This window comes from Drosophila guanche, unplaced genomic scaffold (genome assembly GCF_900245975.1).
Source record: "Drosophila guanche unplaced genomic scaffold, DGUA_6, whole genome shotgun sequence".
Lineage (NCBI taxonomy): Eukaryota > Metazoa > Arthropoda > Insecta > Diptera > Drosophilidae > Drosophila > Drosophila guanche.
The window spans coordinates 2,362,782-2,390,040 of NW_022995745.1; the positions used below are offsets into that span (position 1 = coordinate 2,362,782).

Below are 27,259 nucleotides of genomic sequence, written 5' to 3' on the forward strand. Positions count from 1 at the left end.
AACAATGTGTATAAAATATAAATGAAATGATTCTTAATATTAAATTGGAATATGTTTTTGAACTAATTTGAATGTTGTAATATTAATTATTGCCTCGGGCAACATTCCATGGAACTGACTGAGTGCTCAGCAGACTGATTGAACGACTTACTAAGAGATAGATAGGGAATGAGGATGGGAGAGAGGCAACGCATGCCGCACTTGAACGCATGCGTGGCATGTGTGGTCTTCCACGGGGGCAAGAACTTCCGTTTTGCAGGCAGCAGGCCGCAGGCCGCACACAAAAACAACAAATAAAGTGGCTAAACAAATTATCGATGGACAAATGAAGATGAGTATTTATCCTTGAAACGGAACGGAACGGAACGGAACGGAACGGAACGGACCCGACCCTCTATGCGCCATTAATATTGTACAAGTGCCACGTTTGTGCGGTGCGGCGAAAAAGGGATGGGTAGATGCCGAGAGGGAGAGTGAGAGTGAGAGTGAGAGCAAGAATGGGAGGCAGCCAGCTAGCTGTGTGCGGCTTTGTTTTGACAAGTGCGCGATCTGTGGGTAAGAAATGCTCTCGTTATTGTTGTGTGTCTCTTCATGCACAATTTGTCGTCACTTGGCGATGACTTAATTCATTTAGCAGAGGCCCAGCGGACCAGTCCATGGTCCGGCTGAAGCGGAGGCCGCGGCATTGGCTGTGATTCTGGGGCAGAGCTGCTGATGCTGCTGCTGCTGTTGCTGTTGCTGTTGCTGATGTGTGCTACATTCAGTCAGCGAACGGCGAGGCAAACGGATGGCGATCTCATCAGCAGCAACAGCCTCGTATCTGCTCACGGCGCTCACCCACGACAGCCACAGCCACAGCCAGAGTCAGAGTCCCAGCGATGGGAGTGGCAGTGGAGGGCCCGGCGACTCCGAGGACTCGCAGCCAGGCGGCAGCCGCAGGAGGCGGCCACCCAGGCAAAAGATCAATGCCAGAGAGCGCTACAGGACCTTCAAGTAAGTCCCAGGGAGTCCCAACCATAGCTCTACAGCAGATCTAACCCCTTCTTCTCCCGCCCCCTTCCACAACAGTGTTAATGCCGCGTATGAAGCTCTGCGCAGTATGATACCCACGGAGCCGATGAACCGCAAGCTCTCGAAGATCGAGATTATCCGCCTGGCCAGCAGCTACATCACCCATCTGAGCAGCACTCTGCAGACAGGTACGAAAGCTAACATACCCTCCCCTCTAATTGTATTTCCATCTGATGACTCTTCTGTTTTTCCACCACAGGAACTGATTTTCAGCCTTGTCTGCTGCATAAATACGAAAACGATGGCGTTGGATGTGGTGGTGGAGGTGGAAGTGGCGGTGGCGGTGGCGGTGGAGGCCACAGCAGACGCATCAGCATCTGCACTTTCTGCCTGAGAAGCAAGTGAACAATGTAAAGTCATCAGATTAAGCTTAGATTATGTCCAATTGCAATGCATTTCACGGTATTTATTTAAATTAAAACAGCCTTGGTGAATTCTTTCAAATTAACCGCCCAGTGGGAGCGACATCTGTTGGATTTCATCTGTACTCCAATGACACTGCCTTCTATTGCTGAACTGCTGAATTGCTGTGCTCTTTATCGATACTTTAAAAGCAAATTCAATACATTAATTTCAGTTACGAACAGTTAAATATCAGCATAATAGAAAATATTAACATTAGCATAATAGTGGCATAACTTTTAAATATTTTCCATCTACCCATAACCAGCGCACATTTTTGCGTGGAAAATATACATTGTGCTTATCGCACAAAAGTATCGATATTTGCGATACAATTGACATCACTAGCCACATGCCATTGCCATACTCTATTCGGGATATTTTGGTGTAGAAATTGAGCTTAGGGTATATTTACTGTAATAGTTTCACTGATATACTGAATGGTTCATGTATTTAAATAAATGGTGCTAATTGGGATAAGTTCGTTTCCTTACTCTTTATATTGTAAAAATACGAAGGAATATTTTGGTATATTTCTGAGGGTCAGTCGGTATATTTAATCCCAAAAAATCCACGGCTACACTGCTGTCCTTCGTCTGTCATATGAAAATCTGCGCCAAAATTTTTTAGACGCCGCCTGACGTGCTTGGTGCTTGGAAAAGAAAAATAGGTAATTGAACAAATTCCCGGGCGAAAATGTCGGCACCGCCACCGACATCGAAGCGCGTACTAACGCCCAGCAAGGAAAACGTACCGACCTCACCCAACCAAGGGCCGCCAAAGAAGGTAAAAATTAACAGCGACTTGGACACCGGCGACGATGTGGAGAACAAATGCGGCGGCGATGTGGAATACGATTGCGGCGACGACGATTTTGATTTTGATATGCTGGCCGAATTAGATGCAATTGAAGCGGCTGAGTCCGCGCACAAGCTGGACCTGTCCACCTGGCAGCGCTGCGTGATCGAGGAGCTCGAAATGGACACGGAGTCTTCCAGCGTCAAATTGCTGGTCAAAAAGAGTCCCGAGGTGTCCGACGAGCCACAGACGGCCAAGTGTCACGTGCGCGCGCCGTGGAATGTTTCTGACATCAAACAGGGCGATATTGTGTCGCTGCTGGCCAAGTGGCAGCCCTCGCAGAGTGTCTACGTGGTCGACAAGGAGCACGGCTTCTGCGTGACCAATCCCGATTTTCTGATATCCGGCACCACCGTCACGGGCGCCCTCTTCTGTCGACGCAAGGCGGTGCTGCAGGAGCGCTTCCGCGGCCTCCAGTGGAACAACCGTGTGGTGAGTACACAGTAAAAACAGCAAAAAATATCTTCACAATCGAATTCATGACACTCGCTCCCCTTCACATAGATGGTGGTTGGCACGCTGGTGCACGAACTGTTCCAACGTGTGCTCACCGATACAATTTACACGCGATCCCGTGTGCTGACCATCCTGAAGTACATGCTGCAGAATCCTTACTATGGCCAGTTCCTGTATGCCGGCGGCATCACCCATCAGGAGATAACCGAGGATATGCAGAAGTTCGTCAATCCCATCGTTCGCTTCGTCAATCAGTACTTGCTCGGGCAAATCCCTACAATGCCGACCCCGACGAATTTCCACGGACACATTGACGAGGTCAAAAATACTGAGGAAAACCTGTGGGTGCCGCAGCTGGGACTCAAGGGAAAGGTGGATGTGTTGGTGTCCGTGAACGCGTCCATAAATCCAATACCTTTGGAGCTGAAGACCGGCCGCTCCACCTTCTCCATCGAGCACACGGGCCAGCTGATACTCTACCAGATGATGAACTCGGCCATGGGCGTCGAGACGAGCTCCGGTCTGCTGCTCTACCTGCGCGAGAACATGATGCGCGAGATTTCTGGCAAGCGCAACGAGATGCGCGACCTCATCATGATGCGCAACGAGCTGGCCAAGTATTTGGTAAAAGAGCCAACGGCTCCGAAAAACACGTGGGAGGACATCGAGGACCTCTGCCTGCCGGGCCCCATTAGCCACCACAGCGCATGCCAGACATGCCAGTTCAATACGGTGTGCGCCATCTACGCCAAGCGAGACGCCAAACTGAGTCTGGGCGACTCGCATTCGATGAAGACTCTGATGCCGACACTGCTGGCTCACCTGACCCATGACGATATTAAGTACTTCCACAGCTGGTGCGGCGTACTGGCCCTCGAGGACAAACACTCGCGCGAATCCTTTAAACAGCCGACCATCTGGACGGAGGATCGCGTCACGCGCCAAAAGCAGGGACGCGCCATTATCAACCTGCGCCTCTATCCTGGCCAATTGGCACTGAAATGCAGCGGCCGCTATGAGCAGAGCATGCAGCTGCCGCGCGGCGTCGATCCCAACATCAATATTTATCACTGTGGGGTAAGTTCGATCATTGGCTTGGCTTGTTAACGATACAGTGAAAACCGTGGTGTGTATGTTTGCAATCGCTCCCTTCTTCTTTCTTCCTTCTGCAGTTCGATGTGGGCGAGTATGTGATCGTCAGCACCGATTCTTGCCTGGCCGTTGCCGCTGGGAACGTCGTTTCGTTAGAGTGCCGCCGCCTGACGGTCGCCCTGGATCGGGACCTCAAGCCGAAGTACGAGAACGAGACCTTCACCGTAGACAAGCACGACTCGACGAGCTTCAGCTCATTCAATTACACCAGCCTCGCCTTGCTGCTCGCCCCCACAGAGCGAGCAAAGGAGCTACGCTCCATCATTGTGACCTTGAAACGGCAGGAGGCGTCGCACAGCTTGCCATATTACATTCGCAAGAGGAGCCACGATATTCTGAAGAATCTGAATAATCTGCAGCAGCAGGCCATTTTGCGCTGCTTTAACAACCAATCGTACTTTCTGATCAAGGGTCTGCCTGGCACCGGCAAGACCCAGACCCTGGTCGCTCTGGTGCGTGTGCTGCATATGCATAAGCTCAGCGTCCTGATCACAGCCCACACCCACTCGGCGGTGGACAATCTGATGGGTCGTCTAATGGAGTACGGGCTGCCCATGATCCGGCTGGGCCAAAGCTCACGCATAGCCAAGAAACTGCAAGATATCAGCGAGGAGAGCGTCGCCAGACGCTGTAGCACTGTTGATCAGTTGGCCGACGCCCTGGAAACTCCCTCGATCGTGGGCGTCACCTGCCTGGGCATGGGGCACCCCATCTTCCGCAAGCGCACATTTGACTTTTGCATCGTGGACGAGGCCACCCAGGTGCTGGAGCCCACCGTTTTGCGTCCGCTATTCCACTGCCATCGCTTCGTGCTGGTCGGAGATCCAGAACAGCTGCCGCCAATTGTCAAGTCGCGCGAGGCTCGCAGTCGAGGCGCTGACGTGTCGCTCTTTGATCGCCTCGACTCGCCCGATAACACGGCCGTGCTGTCCGTACAGTACCGCATGAATAGCACCATCAACCGTCTGGCCAATCTGCTCACTTACGAAGGTGACCTGGAGTGCGCTAACGATTCTGTCGCCAAGGCCAGTATTCCGGTGTATCTCCCTCGGGACTCACCCATGTGGGTGCGTCGCGCGCTGAGTAAACACCTGGACATGGCCGTCGTGGTGTTAAACACCGGCGACGTCTCCTTGCGCTGCCAGAAGCAAAACACCTCCCCGTACACCAACACTTGCGAGGTGGGCGCTGTGATGCATATACTAATCCAGCTGAAGTCTGCTGGCTTTGACTTGTCCAACGTCGGTGTTATCGCCCCCTACCGCGCCCAAGTGGAGCTGTTGCGCCGGCTGGGCCAGAATCTGGACAGACGCGTTGAGTTCAACACTGTGGATCAGTATCAGGGTCGCGACAAAAGCATAATCATTTATAGCTGCACCAGGACCGGACGCGAGCCGGAGCAGGTGCAGGGGCGCTGCCGCACCGCTGAGATTCTCGAGGATAAGCGCCGCCTCACCGTCGCCATCACTCGAGCCAAACATAAGCTGATCATCCTGGGTGACGTTGAATGCCTCAAGAAATACAACCCCTTCGGCGTCCTGTTCAGAAACATACCAGAGTCATGCTTCCTGACCCTGAGCGAGGGTAACATGGATTTTGACTATTTGCTTCCAGATATTCAGCGAGGGTAATGTGGATTTTGAATTGATGTCATTGTACGACGACCTCAATTGCCTCATAGAGCCATTGGCCTATGAATAGTCATTAGTTTTTTAAGGAGTTGCTTGACGCTACCTGACGAGTGAAAGGAGGCTTCGTTGCAGGAAGGATAAACACATTTACAACACATACACAAAAGATAGAAATGCCAAAGAAGGAATACAGTTTTAAGAAACCGAGGAAAGTTCGGAAGGAAAGGACGAGTACAATTTTTAGGTAACGTTTAAAGAAGAAATCCTTGACGGGAATATATATTTTACGAGAAGGATTGTCAGAAAGAAAAAATACAAAGTACATATTTTAAAGCAACGAAGGAATACTCAAAGGAGACACTCAATTTAAAGGAAGGATCTTTTTACAGGGATTTTACGATGGAATTTGTTACAGGAAGAAATCAACCGAGAGAAGCGAGCACGCACACTTTTACACTTTTAAAGTTGCTGGAAGAATGTTAATTTCTGTTTTGTGTTTTGATAATTCAACGATGTAATCTCTGCATACCTGCAGCGTTAAGTGTAAAGATTATACCAGCATTTTAAGCCCCCGTAAAAATTTTAGATGTTAGTAAAAATTTATTTTTAAATAACACCCCCACGCCTTCTTGCACTCGCATAATGCGCGCTACATTCTTGTTGTGTTCCAGCAGCGTAACGGTGCCTGCTGCACTCCCCTCACTCTTTTGCCCGCTCTCCTGCCAGCGTTCCTTTATCCAACCGGAAGCTGGGGCACCTTCGAGTCTGTTCCGTTCTCTTGTCCGCGTGCCACACGTGCCCCGAATGCATATGAGCAGGAAAGATACATGCAATTGGGAGTGGTTGTGAAGGGGGAGAGTGGTGGGGTCCTGCATGCAGCGGATGCACTTAACAGCCACTAGCCGACGTGAGTCATTCTCATGATTATCGACATCATTATCGTCCTACCCATAGTCCACCCATTCCATGCCCCATCAATCCTTTCCCATGCTCAAGCCACATCCATTCGCATGTTTTGATGTGTGCATCCGAAATGTGAGATTGATTGGCCCCAAAAACTGGAGAAACCAAACCAAAGCAAAGCGAAATGAAGTGTACAGAGAGAAGGATAGATAAGGGTCGACTCTGGGTTACCTTCATGCTGCCCTTCTCGATTCTCATAAGCACAAAAAGTAAGAGTGGAGAAAGGACTGCAATTTGACTGTTAACATGCCGACGATACCAGCATGCAAACTACATGCCTGCATGTAGAGTTAACACAATCCTAGCCTGTCTCAGTCAGGGACAACCCTGCAGGCCCTACGCTTACAGGGTATTAAAACCAAATTAAAATTGTACAGCAGCAAGCTGAAGCATGCCGAAGAAAGAGAGAGAGAGAGAGTGAAAAAGAGGTGGGTAAATCACGAGGGGTGTACATGGGTAAGCTGTTGCTGGCACAGCGGAGAAAGACCCAGAGACACCAATAACAGTTACAGAGTAACAACAGACAACAGGCAAGGGGACGGCCACAATGGACATAAGCAAATCGCTTGATAAAATATTTGAAATTCATTTCGAGCCGCCTCTTGGCAGCCCCCCCGTTGGCATTTCGATGACAGCATTTAATGCTCATTATGTAATCTCTTTAGGTCTGCGGCTCCAAGACGGTGTGAGAGAGACAGAGGGGGAGTGAAGTCCATCACCATTCAACAAAGGTCAACCACAAAACTATTAAGCCCTGTCGCTGGTGCATACTCGAATATTGAATTGATTTTGAGTTCCGGCCAAACCCTATTTTGGAGCTTTTATTTGAAATATCCAATAGACACTAACACACAAACTGGGCACTATCTCCGCTCTCCCTTTCTGTTCCCCACTCTTGTTGTTTGGGTGCACAACAAATTAAGCCCATTAAGAGCCCATCTTGGTTGGTTCCCCTTCCCCCAACACCTGTTGCAATATTGAAAACTCTCACACACAGATGATCCACCATTTCATCTACAAGCACATGCCCTGGGGGCTGGCATTATCTGTAAACTGTGCTCGAGGCTGTGCGAAAGAAGGTTGAAATATAATTTTCACTTTCATTTCAAACGTTTTCTTTTAGCCAAAATAATAAGAATGCAAAAAGTGTAGAAATTTGGCAAGGAAATCTGAAAAAACTGTTTTAAAGCACATGGAAATTCATGAAAATTAACTCTTTAAGATACCTTACCATAGATAACATATACATATCTACTTAGGCACCTAGTTGCACCACACCAAAATGGAAATTAACTTAATTTTATTTCTTAGATTTTAACATTCCCAGATAATTTTAATTTTTCCTTTTCTCTGCCAAAAATGTTCAATTTTCGAGACAGAACTTCTATCACAAGTCCCCGTGCCCCACCGTATTATACAATCCCTTTTAGCTCAATTTGCGATAATTTGACGATGATCTGTGCAACGATTTCTCCGAGTGGCGATTCGCCACTGAAGCGTTGAATGGAGACCAAATGCTGTGCTGTTAATCTCCGAAACCGCAAAAGTGTGGCCATAATTGATCAGTTTTGGCTGCCCTGCCGCTAAAGTTCGTTATAGGTGTAACGAGTACTTCATTATAGCCATCTCTCTGATGAACAGCCCTCCACCAAAGCCCCACCAAGGCAGCAGCAGCAACAGCAGCACAGGCTTTCCCCTGCATTGGGGCTCTCTGTTAAAGTTTAACAGTGCACCTAACAGACGCTGTCAAGGTGCCGCTTTGCGGCTGCGCACTGTTACGGGAGCAGCTCCAAGTTATGGCTACGATACGGTACGTTGGTGCCCCGTGACAGGCAGGTAGTATAGACTTGGCCAAAAGCTTGGCTAGCACTGTGAAGAGAAAGGATTCAAATGAAATAGGGATACAACTGGAATTGGTTTGGAAATTAAACTTACACTCACACTTGCAAACATAATTACTGTTTAATTTTGGAGTTAATGTGCGGTAAGTTATTTTATTTGTTTGTTTTTCTTAGAAATTAATGCGCTAATCACAAACACATAAACCATACATACATATGTATACAATTATTCGTTGTTATAAAATTGACAAAAATGAACACAAAACTATTTTGCATGTAGCAGGAATAGAAAGGATCAAACCTACATATGTACAGATGTATTTCCTCCCATGGGTTAACCTAGGGTAACCCTTTCTTCAACACTCTCTAAGCCATTTTTGCTTTCTGGTTTCTGGTTTCTGTCTGCTAACCGTTGTCTGCTGCTTGCTTTTGCTGCTGCTGTTGTCTGCTGCTGCTTGCTGTTGCTGTTGCTGTTACTGGCTGGTGGCTTTTGATGGCTTCTGTTAAGGCCTGTACTGTTGGCCACGCTTTTTGGCCACACAAAACGAATTCAGTGCAACGGCGACTCTTGAACGGTATTGTTGGCTTAGCGGTAACTTGCCTCTGGCCGTGCATACTAATAATATTCATATTAACATACAAATCAACAAATTTCCTTCCATGTGCATTTTGTGCATTTACGTACTCCAAAGTTTATACGAATTTTTTGCTTTATTTTTTGCGTGCAACGAGTGAATGTGGAAAATGTGCAGTTAGATGTATAGATTTCTATGGATATTAGTTATATATTGTATATGTGTGTGATTTGTGGCCAAAAAGAGACGCCGCCGCGCCTGGCCGAAAGTGAAAAACTGAATGCGCAGACGTGTGTAACAGTTTTTACTTTCGGCCTCGTTTCTGGCTTCATCTCTTGCTGCTGCTGCTGCTGCTGTAGCTGCTGGCTTTTGTGGTCAGTGGAGCATACTATAGCCAAGATCTCTGCATATTGCATAAAACAAAAAAAAACATGCACCCAGCAGCAGCCTCAGCAGCAGCAGCTGCATTTAGCCCACTTTTTGAGCAAATATTTTTCAAACACAACAAAAATCTCAAACTTAATCGCAGCGTTATTTTTTTGTACCGTCGCCGCCGCCGCGTTTTACTTAGACAACAACTAGAGCAGGCTAAGACCAAGTAAAACTACATCAACAATTGAACACTGAAATAATAGCAACAGCAGCAACAATCAGTGCAAAGGAGCGCCACTGCCTTGCCACCTCGACCAGCAGCAAAACGCCGCCAAAATGCTTCCGGTAAGTTTTGTTGTTGCATTGCCCAAACGGAGCAATGAAAAAAAAAAAAAACTGGAAAATATCTTTGCAAAAACCTGAGAAAACTGAGAAATCATTTTTATATCGCTATTTTTTTCGCTGGCGCATTTTGTACGCAATTAGCGCAAATCTGACCAAGAGTCGTAAATATTTAGTCCAGGCCAAGTAGCAACAATTTCCTGTCTCGCCAGGGAGCTAAACGGTGTACGAAATTGGAGGGTCTACCGACAGAGGGAAGTGCGCCATGGGCAGCGACAACCTTGAGTAGGACCACAGCTGAAAGTTGTTTCCAGTTTCAGGAAGAGGCTACGACTCCAGCTCCAGCTCCAGCTCCTTGCCCTATCTCATAGATACTTGAACATGTCAGAGGAGATGCCACATTTTAATTGCCCGTAAAGATCGCTTCTTGATCCCGCACTAAAAAGAAACGGGTTCTGCGAGCTCAACTTCAACTTCATTCTTGAATAATTGAATTATTCATTGGGGCCCCGGACGCTATCCAGTTGATTTCATTTTCATTTTCGTTTGTGGTTTTTTTTTAGTGTGTGTGTCTCTGTCTGTTGTTATTTAAATATCTCTTAGATGATTGCATAATTAATGCCATGCCCGGGGGGCGGAGCGAAGGCTGGCAAAACTTCCGACTTTACCAGAAACTGCAGGGGATATCAGCCGTTCAAAGGAATTGTTAAAGCTCCTGCCAATGGTTTGATGAGTTATCACTCAAGTGCGGAACACCTTTGGGATTTTTGGGGGTTTTTTTATGGGGGCTTTGCTTATGTAATGGCAAAAACTTTTACTTGATTAACACCTCGGCCGAAGACGACTCTGACGATTGCAATTCCCATGCTAATCGACGCAAAGGAGTGCAAAACTTTCAAACACGATTCGAGAAATCGAAATCGTAAATCGGAAAGGCAGAGCAGCAGAGTGGCAGATACATTGCATGCATATTAAAGATACCTACTGAATGCTGCACAGATACAGATACTCAGATACATGCAATGCATAAGCAGCTCAATCCATGATAGATACTTTGATATCTCTAACGAGAGCGCCCCCGAGCAGACAAATCAAATCGACATCCAATAACATGAAATTCAATCAAATTTCATTTGTTTCGGATTCGTTTCGTTTCGTTTTGGGCATTTGTTTTTTACATCCGCCTGGTAGTATGGGCTATTATACATACATGCATACATAGGTGTACATTTGTAGCTCTCAAATTTGCCCCGAAACGGGGCAAAGTTACTACGGACTGACGCTCATATTTGCTGCCTGCGGCTGGGCTCTCATGCAAATTTCATTGTGGCTGTGGCGCATGCGCAGAAAACTTGTTTAGGAACTTTGTTGTTTTTTTTATTCCTATTTTTGGCTTTTTTGGCTTTGACGGGCACGCGGGGGCGCAAACACGTTTGGCGACAAGTGCCGCGGTACAAACTAGCCAACAGATACCTCATCATCATCATCATCTTCATCAGCCTCATGCTCATGCCCATGCTCATGCTCATTATTGTGATGCCCTGTTGTTGATGAGCCTCCTCCCATCATCACCATTCCGTGCGAGTCAGACTTGACGTCAGGCCACAAAAATGCGTGTGAAGAGGAAATCTGCTAGAGGCTTTTGTCCCTTGGTTTGTCTGTCTCTCAGTGGCAAGCGGAAATTGGCGCCCAGCCCGAAAATAAGTCAAACTAAATTTGCACATTCATGCAACCAGCCAGCAGCAGTGCATCACTGCAGCAGTGCAACGCCAACGCCTACGCTTTGTCGACTCTCCGCACCCAAAAGACGAAAGACAATGACAATGAACTGAACCCATCCCATCCCAAGCCATGCCATGCCATCCAATCATCCATCCATCTATCTCGCTGTATCTGTATCTGCATCTGCCGTGCCCTCTGTCTGATAATTATCAGAAGAAGTTGCCCCTTTAATACCCTTTCTTTCGGTTCCCTAAGGATCCTGCCACTATGACCAAAGCTGACTCCATTCATTCCACTCGCTCTTCCATTCGTTGTCGTCATAAATAACTGTTTGCAATCACATAAACTTTGACCTCTGTTCCCACTCTCCCAATTCGACGAAGGTTAACTCTTACCCTCTCCACGTGTATCCGCGTATCGTTGTATCCGTGTATAGGCGACTCTATAGAAAGGTTTTCAGATTGGCAAATCGGCATTCGCATTCGCATTCGCATTCAGCGGAAAGTGAAACCAGTCGACACTCACAAAAGAGGGACAGCAGCAGCAGCAGCAGCAGCAGCGGCAGCCGCAGGGAGCGAGGGAAAAGTGAATGGAAGGAAGGCTGAATGATGCGTTTTTGTATCTGTTTTTCTTTTAATTTTTGTTGTTGTATTATTTAAAAAGATTATAAGTAGAAGAGTCTGCTCTGTGTGCTGTTATGGGTTGGACTGGGGTTACCGGTTTTTTTGGGCTATTAAACCGCATTTGCCTGAAATTCCAGCATTCCCAGTCGCATCCACTGCAATCGCTTTGGTAATTGTATCTGACAGATACACACGTGTGCAGTCTGTGCCTTCAACCTCATTGCAAAATGTTGAAACATTTTTTGTTGCTGTTGTTTCTTCCTCTGCGCTGCTGCTTTTGTTACGTTACATACGAGAGCAGGCCACATCAGAGGAGGAACACCAGCAGCAGCAGCAGCAGCAACGGGTAGAGGTAGAGCATAGCTGCCTGGCATGGCTCACTTGCACAGAGACCGAGACCGAGACCATGCTCCACAGAGACCGCCGGGATGATTCAACTCCATGACAACAACGACAGCCAACAGGAGTTGGTGGTGGCGGGGCCTTAGCTTTGATTTTGATTTGGGGACATGCAAATCATTAACACTCCACTCGTACGACAGACGGAGAGTGAAGCCAGAGACTTTGCTTTGTTTGATATTCGAGTGCAAAGTTTGACTGATTGAAGCTTTACGAGCTGAGCAGGCCTTGGGGGCTCTAGAATCTGGTCAGTGTGGGTTCTGCCCATTAGAGCTCACAGACGTAACAGGATTCCCCGATAATCTATTGAGTTTTCTGTACCCCTTTGAAAGCTTTCCATCAAAAGCATATTTCCTCTATCTATCTATCTATCTATCTGTCTGTATGGTTAGTGGTATCCCTGATAGGGTGTATGGTGATCACCTTTCGCGCCCAAAATATCAGATTCCCACCCTTGAAGCCAGCCTCTGGACATTGTCACTTCATCACGTAACTGTAAATCCGTCATGGAGATATGAATATATATCAAGACAAGAAAAAAAAACACAAATAAATATAGATACATTTATACATATTTATGCATGTATATTCATGTATCGGCTATGCGGCCTGAAGGTCAACTTGTTTTGCAGGTCTCTCCGTGTTAGCCAGCAACGGACTAACCGACTGAATGACAGACTGACTGTGTGAGTGAGTAAAAAAAAGCAAAAGTTATAAATTAATTTATTAAGCCAGATCGGAGCCCAGAGCATAGCACAGCACCCAGTACCCAGCCCCCAGTCCCCCAGTCCAGGCTCAAAGTCAGGCCAAGTTCCACTCGCTCTGTTCGCTGTTTAAACTCGTTTGTGGTACAACAAAAGCACTTGCTGAAAATTCCAGACTCTTGACCAACAGACTAACTGACCCCCAATTGGTATTTAAAAGAATGTGACTGCAACAAAGACCCAACAACGAAACCGAAATGTAACGAACAACAAATAAATCAGTATGATGTATGCTGAATGCTGAATGCTTAAAGGTTGGGTTGCATGAACAATGGTCACTTTAATTGCCACAAGGATAGCGTCACAACATCAGAGTACAAATCTTGTACGGGGCAGGGAACATTTAATCCCTCAAATGAGTTGTTTTGTGCTCAGTCTTTCTTAAATTGCTCCAATCCTTTATCTTACTCTAACTTAGTTACCCATCACAACATTTCTGTGTCAAAGTAGAGCACACAAATTTCCATTTTGATGATCCAACAAAAAGAAAAATTGTTACCAAGTCATGCTGCGATCTGATTAAGTTTGGGCCAAACTTCGGCTTAAACAATGGACATTATCTTTATGGTCAAAGCGCCCATAGCCAGCACTCGATCCCAGGCTTGACAATGCCCTCTGGTCGCGGGTCATGCCACAGTTCAGCTTCAGCTGCTTCATGGCCGCCGCATCATCCACACAGCATCCAAATTAGCCAGTGCCCAGCTCCAACTCCGTTTCCATCTGCCTGTTCCATCTTCATCTCCAACTCCATCTGCCCGTTCCATCTTCCATCTTCCACCATTGCGCCTCACTCAACTTGAACCTGAATGTGCATCACGATTAATTTTCCTTCGTTCTCTATCTGACGTGTATCTTTGTTGCTTTTCTTCGCTCATCTTTTCTTCTCCTTTTTTTTGGTTTTTTGGGTTGCTCTGTTGCCGGATGCGCCGAACAGCTTAATAATTTCCACCGAAAAACGAACAAAATTGAAAGTGAGCAAAACCGCACAGCGGCAGCAGCGGCCAACGATTAAGCTTAATACGAATGAAAATAACAAGAACAAAAACAGCAACAAAAATGTATAAATAAATTGTATACTAAAATTGTGCTTAAAAGGGCATAAAAGTTACATAAGAAATGGTCTCTCTCACTCGCTATCTCTCTCCCTGCCTCTACCTCTGCCTCTGTCTCTTTGTCTGCGAGATGGAGCGCTGCTTCCTCCGTTGCTGTTGTGGGCTTGGGGTTTCTTTTCTTTCTTTTTTTTTGTTCGTTTTATTGTTGCTTTATTGTGTGCTGTGCATATGACATAATTGGCTCAAATGAGCGCCCGAACTACCACCAAACACACTTTTTACAACTATCTAATTTTTTGGCAAAAATAAGCAAACGGTAAAGGGGAGCAGCAGCAGCAGCAGCAGCAGCATATAACAGCTACCGTTAGTCGCTGCTAATTTCGGAGAGCAGACGCGAGTGCGAGTGCGAGTGCAAGAGCGAGAGCGCGAGCTTTTTGCCAGCGCTTTTGCAGCGTTTACTTTGCCTATTATCGCCATCGCCGGGTGCTGCCGCCGTTAATGTTAATTGCAGAGTAAATGAAATGCGTCGCGCTGCGACTCTTGGTGTTTGGATGCGTCGCTGCTGCCGTCTCCGCCCTGAGGGTGCCCTGTGATGGCTGCCGTGAAGTGGGGAAGCCGTGGGAGTGGGCAGGGTGTCAATCAGCCGCGACTTTCGATTTCACTTTGAAGTGCGCCACGCCACACGCGCTCACGCAATTTCTTACACAATTTCTTTGCCATGGACAAATGTCTCTCCCCTACAACTGTAAACCCTGTTAAATCTCCTCTAATCTGCTGTTATCTACTCCCCTTGACTCTCCTGTGGCATCCTTTTATTTTCTCCGTTGAAAGCTTTCACCTTGCCAACTAATGGCTAATTATTTGCATGCTTTTGACGCAACTGTACAACTTTTGACAAATTAAATGATAAATATCAGCAATAGAAGCCGTTAAAGGGGGGGCGGCTGTTGATCGATGATGACTTTCCGGTTTCGCGACATGCAAATCCGCTCGTAAATCCTCAGCTTGGACTCCACATTTCACCCAGCCTGGTATCAGGTGTGATCAGACTGTCCATTAAGGTGATTAACCATTAATTATGGTCAAAACACGACGGCCCGTCTGGCCACACTGGACAGGGAAAGTTTGACGACTTTTGCGAATGGATTTCTCTCTCACAGCCAACATAATTTTTTTTTCTGTGTTCTACGTTCAACAAACTCTGGGAAGAAGGTTGCAGCTTAAGTCAAATTTTAGTCAATTTGTGATACTTACAATACCATTTCTGCCATAGCAAGTGCCCACTGTATCGTGTCGTTTTTGGATTTTGGCTCGGACTTTCGCCAAACAGCTGGCAGCGTGCCATCTCGCCCGCGGGTTAATGGAGAAAATTGCACCATTAACAGCGACAAATGCAAGTCGATAAGGATTACAAATAATAAAATTGATTCATTAGCCATATCATTTATGCGGCTTGTTTGTTTTGTCCAGCGATCAGCGGAGATCTCCACTCCACTCACTTCAAAGCGGATGATAGAGGAGCGGCAATTGAGACTTGAGTTTCGTATTCAAATGGAAATTAACTTTGACTCTGACTTTGACTTTGACTTTGACTTTGAATTGGGCAATTGAAAGCCACGTTCTCTTCTTGGGTGGCTTCACTGACATTTCACGTTTTATCGCCTCCATGTCGGAGTCTGAGTCATGTCATCGATTCTGTGCGTCAATGGGGGAGTCTAAGCGGATTAGTTCTGGGCTTCGCGTTGAGTCAGCGGAGTGCAAAAGATTTACTGAAATTGTTGCCATTGGCATGGCCATGGACATGGGTATGGGTATGCGATTCCCAATCGCATCCTGTGCTGCTTAGATCATTGAGGCCTTAAATTGGATTTTTACGCTGCAGTAAGCGCAAAAAAGGAAACATATTTTCAGGCAGCAATCTGGTGATGGCGAATCTAAAATTCAGCGGAATTTACCATTGCCAGACCCATACCCTTTTTCGCTGGAAGCAACAGCAAACTATGCAGTGAAACTGCTACCAGAACCGAGCTGCATAGGGCTCATAGGGTAAAGGGAAAAGGCGCCACTCATGTGCTTAAGCAGCCATCAAATTCAACGAAATTCTCATTAAAAGGCAGCTGTAAAACCAAATTTTGGCGCATAATTGGATTTAATGAACTACCAGGCAGCCCGACTGCCTGCCTGGCCATTGTTGTGCTGCCACGTTCCAATCGTGACGACCCAACGGTGGGGATTATGCTGATGATGATGCTGGTGGCTGGCCCCATGGCTAATGCAGACAATGGGGATTACTTCTTCTCGTACTCGCAACTTAGTGAACTTGAATTCTGCGCAATGTTTTGATGAAATGAAATGCAAATTTTGACATCGATGCATGTCCTATGAATACGCGAATGAATAAGCTGAATGATGGAGCGAATGAGCATTGACATTGATCGTGGCTGAAGATGATCAATATTGATGAGCTCAATCGAATCGAATCGAATCGAATCGAAATCACATCGAAATGAAAGAGGAGATTTCTATTTTGTCCGGCCTTGACTGTCCGGGCACTGGTCGGCTCAGCTTTCAGTGGGCTACGGCTTTACAGGTTTACAGCCAAAGTGAAGATGTAAAAAATCATTCAATTTCACAATCTATTGATAGCCTTTTTTATGGCTTAATTGTGTGCGTGCGTGAGATGTGACGATGCGTTCGTCGTTGAGAGAGCTGGAAAACCGCTTCAGCGAGTGAAGTTGGCTTTTCTTTTTTTGGGTGCGTCGCCGCCGTTTGCTGACCCATAATACATTGATCCATTGAACAGAAAGAGAAAAATACTCGAACACGAATTAAAGATGGACATAATCTCACCCCAACAGCATCCGGCGACATCAACTTTCGCTTTTCCTTTCGGTTTCAGTTTCGGTTTTTGATTTTTGGTTTTGGTTTCGGCTTTTTTGGGTGCACTCGCACATCTCGCCGCCTGTCACGCCAAAAGGCGATTAAGAAAGCCAGGCCAAGACCAGCAGACCAGCAGACCAACCGACCATTTAGCAATCCACCAATCCCCGGACAGTCCAAGTCAAGGAGCAAAGGAAAGCCAATCCAAGCCGAGACGAGTCGTGTGTCCGGGCCAACTGGTTTACCCGAGTGCCACAGCCAGAGCCTGGTGTCAATGACTGGATGACTTCTGCTCCATAATTGGCTACTTTATGCCAACGCAAAATGTGTTTTAATTTTTGTGTGTATGCTTTGGTTGTGGCCTGGTCAATCCGCTTTTCACTCATCCGAACGTTTCGCTCTGTCTGCGATTGATGAAAGTGCATACGGCGAGTCTAGGCTCTGTGCAGCGGTCGTGACATCGCACAAACACTGTGCGAAATCGGGAGAACTATCGCGGGGGATAGATTGCCTTTGGGTAACAATCATTGACCCCAAAAAGTGAATTAATAATTTGGCAATTCCTTTCTGTGTGTGCCTTGAGTTTCATTCCTTAGGATCTGCAGCGCTGACAGCCTGCTTGATGGATCTCTGGCCTCAAGTGCAATCAAAAGAATTCATTCTGCAGTCCAGTCTTCCTCATTTCAGGCACAACTCGTTTCGCCCTGTGTGCCTGCTGGGCTCTTTGTGTTTGCTTGTTGTGTTCTTTTGGGCCAAATGTGCCGCTGGCCATGATTCAGTTTTCGGTCGTGTCGTGGCTTTGGATTGCTTAATTGAAAATGCCTTGGCTGCTGACTGCTGGCAAATGGGGATAAAAACGGGCCAACAGATTGAAAGGCAGCAAAGCAAAATCTTTCGCACGCTTATCTCGATGTTGGCCAACACAATGCGCAGCGTTTGGCTATGCCGCTCGCACGGCATAAATCCCGGCTAAATGCAAAAGTTAAATGCAGCAAGTTAACGCCAACTCCGCCATTCTACCACTCTGCTCACATCTGCGGCTGGGCTCCATTGTTATGGGGGGCACACCCTCGGGATACATACTCGTATATGAAGGCAAAGGCAGGGACGGCTGCTGCTGCTGCTCCAGATCCCGCCAAAATGTGTTCAAATGCCAAAAGTTTTGTTTGCAAAACTCTTCAGCTTTTTGGGGCCGCACCTTCTCCTCCCTAATGGCACTCCCACAGGGCGTATACGCAACTCTTGGCAGACATTGATCTTTTGCCACTCTTTTTTGTTGCTTTTTTGTTGTTTTTTGTTGTTTTTTGTTGTTTCTGTGGGGCGTTGACATTGTGACGCGCGGCGGTACGTGAAACGTGACATGACGTGAGGCACATTCTACGTGCCGCAGCGGAAATTTCCAGTCAATGCCAGGGCAGCAGCAGCGGTACAGGAGCCCGGGAGGAGCAGGTAGGCAGGGGAGCACAGCACGAGAGATGGAGCGGAACCGTCTTTGAATTTTAAGTTGCATTTAAAGGCAACTTACAGCATGCCAACCCCCACCCACCGTACAGTATTATAGCCAGTCATGGAATGTGAATAAGTGCGCGTGTGAGTGTGTGAGTGATGCGTGTGTGTGCGTGCACGTGAGTCTGCAGCAGCTGCAGCAGGCACTGCAGCGTTAGGGATTATCTGCGGCATTTCCTGGCAGCAAGATTGATTGAGCCCAAAAACCCCATTGCATTTCATTCATGATTCATTCACGCACTCAAGGTGATTCATGCTAATTTACGAGTGCTCACTGGCATTCATATGAGCATTCAAAAACTGCACTCAAAAGCGTTGACAACAACAAATAAATTGAAATTTAGTTTAAATCTAAATTTGTGTGTTTGGTTAGCCTGGGGTTCATTCATGAGTGCCTTCATGGGTGCACTCATGTCACATAATCGCAGGGAGTTACCTCATGCGGCGGCAATTAATCGGAGGAAGCCAGTATCTATGTATGTGCCACAGAGATCGGGTTTCGGAGGCCATTGTCCGGCGCGACCTGTTCCCAATTCGAGTGCAACCACTCGAAGGGGTTTTCCTCTGCAGCAGCAGCAGCAGCAGCAGCTCGTTTTACCCTCTCCTCTACTCTCCTCTCTCCACTCCTCTCTCTTTGCTCGCGTTTCAAGGTTAGCCGTATATCCAGATTTTATGCAAAGCAGACGACAGACGCAGCCTCTGGGAAATTGCAATTCTGTACGCAATATTTTATACATTTTTTCATTTGGTTTATAGTTTTTTTGTAAGGCAGCAGCGTAATGCATCGTTTTGCCTTACGTAAGCAACGGGCTATCCAGCTGCAGTTGCAGTTGCAGGCGACTTGTACTCGTACTCGTACTCGGTATATGTGCCACACAGTTGATCTGTTTGGCTGTCTCACTCTGCCTTTGTGTTGCAACTTGTCGTCGGCAGCAACATCAGCAACAGCAGCAGCAGCAACTTGTCCATAAATTGTGCCGCCGCTGGCTGTAAATCCGGCCAAAAACGATTCTCAATTTTGGCCCGTTGCTGTTTCTGTTGCTGTTGCTGTTGTGTGTTTTGGGGCGCCCTGCAGCAACACACATCACATCACACATCTCACAAGCTGCCAGCTTCAGATGCAGGTCGCATTTAGCTCCGATTTAATTGCCAGCTAGCCAGCCAGAGAGCCAACCACCATTTGCAATTAAAAGAGCCAACAAACTAAGCCCAAAACCAGGCACTAAATAATGCCAGCAAAGTCGAAGATATCCATACACTGGACACTCATTAACTGGGACCTGCATTTGCATTGCAGATGCAGATTACATTTCTTTTAGAGCAATCCTTTGGAATGGCTGGAGAATAGGTTTTGGGTTTTTATTGCTGGCAGATTGTAGCTCTTTCCAACAGTCATAAGAATGCAATCTGCTCTCAATGTTTGTTGAATCAATGGGCATATAAGTCAGCTCTTTGGAGAGTTAAATCCCACTATGGAGCAGACTAACTCCATTTTGAGCCACAAAACTCGAGCAAAACTCTGCGCAAAATCTGGCATTTGCCTTTAAGTACATGTGTTGCAGACGCCTGGTGGTTGTTGTTGCTGCTGTACACTTTTGTGTTCACTTTGCGTAAAATCGACAAATTTGTCAAACCAAGTCGCGGCGGCCAATCAATGCGAGTGCTCATGCGCATTGTACAATCCAAATTGTTGTCATTTCATTTTCATTCAAGTTGTTGTTGTTTTGATACGCGTATCTGTTTTTTTGTTGTTTTTTTGTATGCATTTTTGTTGTATTTTTGTTTGCATTTTTGCTGTGGTGCTGTTGTTGTTGGGCATGCAATTTTATGTAAGCAGCTGTGCTGCAGTCGCTGCCATAAAGAAATGTTAAGCAATGCGTAAGAGACAACAGTCAAAGAGCCAAACAGTTAAGAGTCCAACAGCCGAGAGTCCAAACCAAACTGTAAGCCATGTAAATGATGGCTATATATAAATGTAAATGGCCAAAGAGTTCCATAAACATGACTTGTTTAGCTTTATGCTGGTCCAATGACCCAATCAATGTCTGAACACTATTTTCTTTTGCTGTTTGCTGTTTGCTGTTTGCTGTTAGTAGGTAAATGTGCCATTACCCTACCACATCCCCATATCCATAGAATGTCTTGAGTGGCAGCAAGCAGCTTGCCGGATATGGATACGACTGCGATTTACGGCTTATGGCGGGGGGAAAGCTAGTTGATGGGTTTCTGCCACTCGCACTACAAATAAAATAAAATTCCATTGCACGCTGCTACTTTGGAGCCGGCTTTCAGCTTCCCATTGTACTGCACTTTGATTCTGTTCTCGAAGTAATGGATTCTTTTCTCAAACAAAGTTTTACTTAAAACATTTAACTGCAGTTGCCAGGAAATCTGCACCCAAAACCAAAACATCTCTTAGTAGCTTTTGCGAGGCAACTAATTATATTTATTTTGAGCCGATTCAGAGCGCTGTATTTCAGATATTTCTATTCATATTTACTCAATATATTTAAGTTATTTGCAGGCAGCAACATTTTGACAAATAGAAAGTTTCGCCCTGCGGCCAGACGGACCTTTTTTTTTTTTGATTAGCTAAATTCACTTGTGTTTTTTTCTCCATATATCATATAAAAATACAGGCATATATTTGAGTACATATGTTCATATGTATGTGTAAGTTTAGGGGGTGGGCGGGGTAGCTAATTAGTTATGAGTTGATTCAACCTGTTCCGAGATGTCTTCATGGCAGATGTTTCTCGCTGCTGCTGATTTTTTACATTTGGGGGACTTGATCAATTTATTTTATGATGTACAATTTCGATGACTTCGATGAATGAACGAAGGCACACACACACGCACACAAAAAAACCGGCATGGTGAACACGCACACACACGCAATCGAAGTCGTCTACGGGGGCTACAAGTTTTTGTGTCTTATGTAATTTTTTAGCTGTTTCTCTTTGCTGGCTGCTGACCAAAATCCCAATCCGCAAACAGTTTTTGGGCCCATTGTGGCTGTTGTAACACTTTGGCATTTTAATATGAAAATCGGCTTTAACAAATATTCGTCGTACATTTACGATGAGTCACAGACCCCTCTCTCTCTCTCTCTCTTTCTCTATGTGGATGGATGGATGATCTAATTTGAGATGAAGCAGAAAAACTTCCTTGTCGTAACAACAGCAAGCAGCAAACAGCAACTAGGCGTGTACCAATGGCATTTGCATTTCAACAAGTCCAATTTGCATATGAAATTCATCTGCACAGATCATCATATTATCTGTGGTGGTGGTGCGAGTGGTTGGTTATGTAAGACGCCAGACAAACGACCTTCATGGGAACCTTTTCGTGTTGCGAGTTTCGAATTTCGAGTCTTTTGTCTTTTGAGTGTTGTCGCTGAGATTTATGCGGATCTGTCCATCGATGTCACTGTGTCAATGCTGTCTGCCAGATAATTGCTTCCGCCTTGAGATCTTAAATTGCAACTGCAAAATACCTGACTAACACATTTTCCCTCTCTGATTCTATTTGATTTGCAGTTCCGGCGTGGAGCGGCCTGGCAAACGCTCTTCCTGCTCTGCGCACTCGCATATTGCATAAATGGTAAGCTTGCATCCACAGAATATATTAAAGATATGAAGGGATATTTGTATACATCATTTCGATATAATTACAGAGGCCAGCAGCGAGGGTCGCGTCGTTTGCTATTACACAAACTGGAGTGTCTATCGTCCGGGCACGGCAAAGTTTAATCCGCAGAATATTAATCCATACTTGTGTACACATTTGGTCTACGCATTCGGTGGATTCACCAAAGACAATCAAATGAAACCCTTCGACAAGTATCAGGATATTGAGCAGGGTATGTGCATGCCATTTCCCATCTCTCATGCCCCATGCCCATCCCACATTCAATGTTAATTCAACTCGATTTTAATTTCCTGTCTGTCTACCTGCATCCTCCTGCCCCACGTCGCTCATCCAGGTGGCTATGCAAAGTTCACCGGCCTCAAGACCTACAACAAGCAGCTGAAAACGATGATTGCCATTGGTGGCTGGAACGAAGCCAGCTCTCGCTTCTCGCCGCTTGTGGCCAGCAACGAGCGACGCCAGCAGTTCATCAAGAATATCCTCAAATTTCTGCGACAGAATCACTTTGATGGCATCGACCTGGACTGGGAGTATCCGGCGCATAGGGAGGGTGGCAAGTCGCGTGACCGCGACAATTACGCCCAATTTGTGCAAGAGCTGAGGGCAGAGTTTGAGCGCGAGGCCCAAAAGACGGGCCGGACTCGTCTGCTCCTGACCATGGCCGTGCCAGCTGGCATCGAGTACATTGACAAGGGCTACGATGTGCCCAAGCTGAACAAGTATCTGGATTGGTTCAATGTCCTCACCTACGACTTTCACTCGTCGCACGAGCCATCCGTCAACCATCACGCACCGCTCTACTCGCTGGAGGAGGATTCTGAGTACAACTACGATGCAGAGCTGAATATTGTGCGTACGACAGATGGATCCTCCCTTTAATTTGAGACTGATGGGCAAATTTCTTTGCAGGATTACTCCATCAAGTACTATCTGAAGGCGGGCGCCGATCGGGACAAGCTTGTGCTGGGCATTCCCACCTATGGCCGCTCCTACACGCTGATCAACGAGGAGAGCACGGAGCTGGGTGCACCTGCGGAGGGTCCCGGCGAGCAGGGTGATGCCACTCGGGAGAAGGGCTATCTGGCGTACTACGAGGTGAGTTTTCTATAGCCCTACCAAGTATATAAAGTTTTCTTTCAACACTCGTTACTCGTTACCCGCTACTCGTCACTCGCTCACAGATCTGTCAGACGCTCAAGGACGATCCCGAATGGACGGTGGTGCAGCCAAATGCCAATGTCATGGGTCCCTATGCCTACAGACGCAACCAGTGGGTGGGCTACGATGACGAGGCGATGGTACGCAAGAAGGCCGAGTATGTGGTGGCCCATGGCCTGGGCGGCATCATGTTCTGGGCCATAGACAACGACGATTTCCGTGGCACATGCAACGGCAAGCCATATCCCCTGATCGAGGCCGCCAAGGAGGCCATGGTGGATGCTCTTGGGTATGTTTTTTGTTGTTTCCAAAGTGCTGACTTCTAATAATCCAATTACATATCGTCCCTGTCTTCAGTCTGGGCATCAACGAGGTGGCCAAGCCGAGTGGACCACAGAAACCATCGCGTTCGCGCAGTCGCGATAATGCCGGACAGAATAGGAACCGTCTGAATGCCAAGACAGAGCCACCGACGCCGGCCAACTCGAGGCGCGGCTCCAGCGGTGGACGTCGCACCAGCACCAGCACAGCACCACCACCACCCAGCACCACCTTCAGGTTGACAGAGGCCGAGGGCTCATCGCTGTACATTGGAGGGCGAGGCTCGACCACGCCACCGCCACCGACCACACCCGATCCGGGATCGGACTTCAAGTGCGAGGAGGAGGGCTTCTTCCAACATCCGCGGGACTGCAAAAAGTACTATTGGTGCCTGGACAGCGGACCCTCGGGCCTGGGCATTGTGGCCCATCAGTTCACCTGCCCATCGGGACTGTACTTCAATCCGGCTGCGGACTCCTGTGACTTTGCCCGCAATGTGCCATGCAAGACCAAGAAGTGAGTAATCCGGCAAACACTCTCAACATCTAAGCACTCTTACCATTTCCATTTCTTCACTTAGATCCACCACAGCATCGCCGCCTGTGACTTCCACGACGACGACAACGACTACGGCGCGACCCAATCGGGTGACAGCTGCACCACCTGCACGACCTATCTATGCACCACGCACCACCAGCAGCACCACCTCGACCACAACCACTGCAGCGCCAGCCGCTGAGGACGAATTGGAGTACGAGGAGGAAGGGGGCAGCAGCCTCCTCACCGACGAAGAGCAGTCGCCAGGAGAAGAGGATCCGCAGGTGATCAAAGAGCTGATCGATCTCATCCGCAAGGTGGGTGGCGTCGAGCAGCTGGAGAAGCATTTGCTGCGCAACAAAGATGGCTCCATCACGCTCAAGGAGAACTCTGCCAGCGGTGCACCGACAACCCCATCGACCATCAGCAAGTCCCTCTACGATCGCGTTCTCAGTCGCCCTGGCACACTCAACTCGTTCACGCGCAATCGACTGAGGGTCAGCGAGACACCAGCAGCAGCTGCAGGTGCAACCCCAGAGACCCGCACCGAGAGCAGCTCGAACTCGAACTCAAACTACTCCAAGTACTCGTCGGTGTTGAGGGGCAACAGTCGCCAGGGTCCGCAGAATGAGGGCATCGAGAAGCTCACCGAGTTCGATGGCTTCCTGAAAGAGCGCAAACAGTATGTGACCATCAATCGGCATCGTTCGTCCAGCCAAGGCGAGGCCGAGTCTGACTCCGAGTCTGAGGAAGCAGTCGAGGAGCAGTCTGAGGGGGAAACCACCACCCGACGACCCATCAGTGCTGCAACGCCATCGTACACCAGTCTGCGACGCGCGCGACCCTCCACCACAGCGACCCCAGCAGAATTATCTCAGGAACAGGAGGAGGAGGAAGAGGAGCAGTCACTCAGCCAAGTGAAGTCCTACACCAGCTTGAGCCGCCAGCGAGGACGCGGCACCAGCGAGAAGTCAGAGGCAACAACCACCAGAAGTAGCACGGCAACGGAGTCAACAACCAATCGGTGAGAAATTCACTTTATACTTCAGATGTGTTCTTGCCTCACGCTCGCTTTTCGTTTTAGCTACAAATATTTGGAGCGTACAAGGCCCACGAAGAGCGGCAATAGTGGTGTTGCAGCTGCCGCAGAGGATGCTGCCGAGGATGATGACGAGGAGTACGAGGATGAGCAGCAGCAAAATGTTACGGTACAGAGCAAACAAAGTCTCACAGGCAACCAAAATACACGTAAATATGCGAGCATTGGTCGCAGTAGAACAACAACAACCACTACAGAAACAACACCAGAAACCACAACAACAACAACAACAACCACCAAAGGCACAGAGACTGCCAAGGCCAGCACCACCACCACCTACAACAACAGCAGCTACAATGTGAAACAGAATAACAACAAGAACAACAACAACAACAACAACCACCAAACAATACCAACAGCAACAGCAGAAAGCACTACAACACCACCACCTCAACCTCAATCACCGAGCACCACCACCACGCAACCAGAAACCACAACTAACGAAACCACTGAACCAATTGAAAGCACCACAACAGCCAGCACTAACCAGCATACCTCACCCAACACCCCCACAACCACAACCACACCCACACCTACACCTACACCTATTTTAGGATCCACCACCAACAGCATTGACTCAGACTCTTTGGCAACCATTGAGCCACTGGGCGATGCCACTCCCACCATCCCACTAGTCCTTGACGTTGTAAACAGTACGACAACAGAGCCCGAGCTGGGAACAACTACAACAACAACACCCACAACAACAACAGCAACAGTAACAATCACTGGCAACACCGAACGCAATGACGTGGACGTGGACGACAGTGACGACAGTGAGGTAACAAAAACCAAAACACAATACACAAAGTATGCAGCCACAAATCGCAGACGTGTGACCACAACAACAACCACAACGCCGACAACAACAAACAACAATTCAGAAGCTGCGATCGATGCTAGTCGAAACGGTTTGAATAGCATTAGCAACACTAACGTAAATAGCATTAGAACCAACTACTCTGGTAGAAGGCAACCACAAAGAACCACCACAAACACACAGACAACAACAGCCACAGAACCACAACCACTACCCACAACTAACCCGAATAATACGCTGGGTAGCGTATCTAGTCCACGACCCTTTGGTTATCCCAGACGGCGAACACGACCCACAGTCCCAAGCACCACTAGCACCACAACGATAAACGATAGCAACTCAAACGATAACTCAAACGATAACGCAAACTCAAACGATAAACAGATAACAGATGCAGTTGTGAATGTAGTGAAGAAGACACGACTATCCCAAGTGGATAGGCCCAAGGTGAGTCTTGCCAGTCTTACCGCCGCAACCACAACAAATACAACCACCACAGCAACTACTGCAACCAGTGCACCACAGCAGCACCACCAAAATGTAGAAGTAGTCGTAGATAATGGTAATGGTGGCAATAGCTTAAGGCATGACGTAGTTAGAACTATTATAAGTAAACCCCAAAACAACGCAGACACAGGCACAGCCACAGGCATCGAGGCCGAGAGCTTCACCAAGGCCAAGTACACTTGGCGCTCGGTTCGAGGACCAGCGGGAGCACGCCGGGGTTCGGCTGCCACTAGGTCTGGGGCTGGGGCTGGGGCTGGGCCCAATGCCCTGGCCGGCGACGACAAGGACACACGTAGGTATGCCGGCAAGCAGCTTTCCGCAGCTGATGATGATGATGAGGAACAGCAGCAGCTGTTGCCCTCCAAGTACCGCAGTCGGCGACTAAATTCAGCAGAGGAAGAGTCCGAGGCAGCCATAGAGGCGACAATTTTGGGTTCCTCTTCTGTTTCGAGTTCCACTTCGGGTTCCAGCTCCTCTTCGGGTTCAAGTTCGCGCACCTATCAAAGCATTCAACGCACTGCCAGCCGCGGAGCTGGAGCTTCATCGGATGACCAGCA

General features: G+C 47.6%; 3 protein-coding genes across 9 annotated transcripts in view; all 3 read left to right on the forward strand.

Moving 5' to 3' along the window:
* The first annotated feature begins 732 nt into the window (after positions 1-732).
* On the forward strand, positions 733-1,573 carry LOC117581296 (basic helix-loop-helix transcription factor scleraxis). Its single transcript, XM_034268336.1, has 3 exons — positions 733-993; positions 1,069-1,199; positions 1,271-1,573. The coding sequence occupies exons 1-3, from the start codon at positions 788-790 to the stop codon at positions 1,414-1,416; spliced, it is 483 nt and encodes a 160-aa protein (XP_034124227.1). The 5' UTR covers positions 733-787; the 3' UTR covers positions 1,417-1,573.
* A 486-nt stretch (positions 1,574-2,059) lies between these two features.
* Positions 2,060-6,148, forward strand: LOC117581279 (DNA replication ATP-dependent helicase/nuclease DNA2). The gene is made up of 3 exons (XM_034268301.1): positions 2,060-2,763; positions 2,836-3,864; positions 3,960-6,148. The coding sequence occupies exons 1-3, from the start codon at positions 2,170-2,172 to the stop codon at positions 5,568-5,570; spliced, it is 3,234 nt and encodes a 1,077-aa protein (XP_034124192.1). The 5' UTR covers positions 2,060-2,169; the 3' UTR covers positions 5,571-6,148.
* A 3,330-nt stretch (positions 6,149-9,478) lies between these two features.
* LOC117581275 (mucin-19) overlaps positions 9,479-27,259 on the forward strand; it is a 33,103-nt gene continuing 15,322 nt past the window's right edge. For 5 of the 7 annotated variants that reach the window (XM_034268289.1, XM_034268290.1, XM_034268288.1 and 2 more), the window contains exons 1-9: positions 9,479-9,666; positions 22,149-22,212; positions 22,286-22,471; positions 22,595-23,109; positions 23,170-23,355; positions 23,442-23,707; positions 23,776-24,255; positions 24,320-25,300; positions 25,361-25,484. In XM_034268289.1, coding sequence (XP_034124180.1) covers positions 9,658-9,666; positions 22,149-22,212; positions 22,286-22,471; positions 22,595-23,109; positions 23,170-23,355; positions 23,442-23,707; positions 23,776-24,255; positions 24,320-25,300; positions 25,361-25,484 — 2,811 coding nt within the window. In that variant the 5' untranslated portion in view covers positions 9,479-9,657. Of the gene's footprint in view, positions 9,667-22,148; positions 22,213-22,285; positions 22,472-22,594; positions 23,110-23,169; positions 23,356-23,441; positions 23,708-23,775; positions 24,256-24,319; positions 25,301-25,360; positions 26,643-27,259 lie in introns of all 7 variants that reach the window. The other 2 variants (XM_034268286.1, XM_034268287.1) reach the window with 1 other exon arrangement.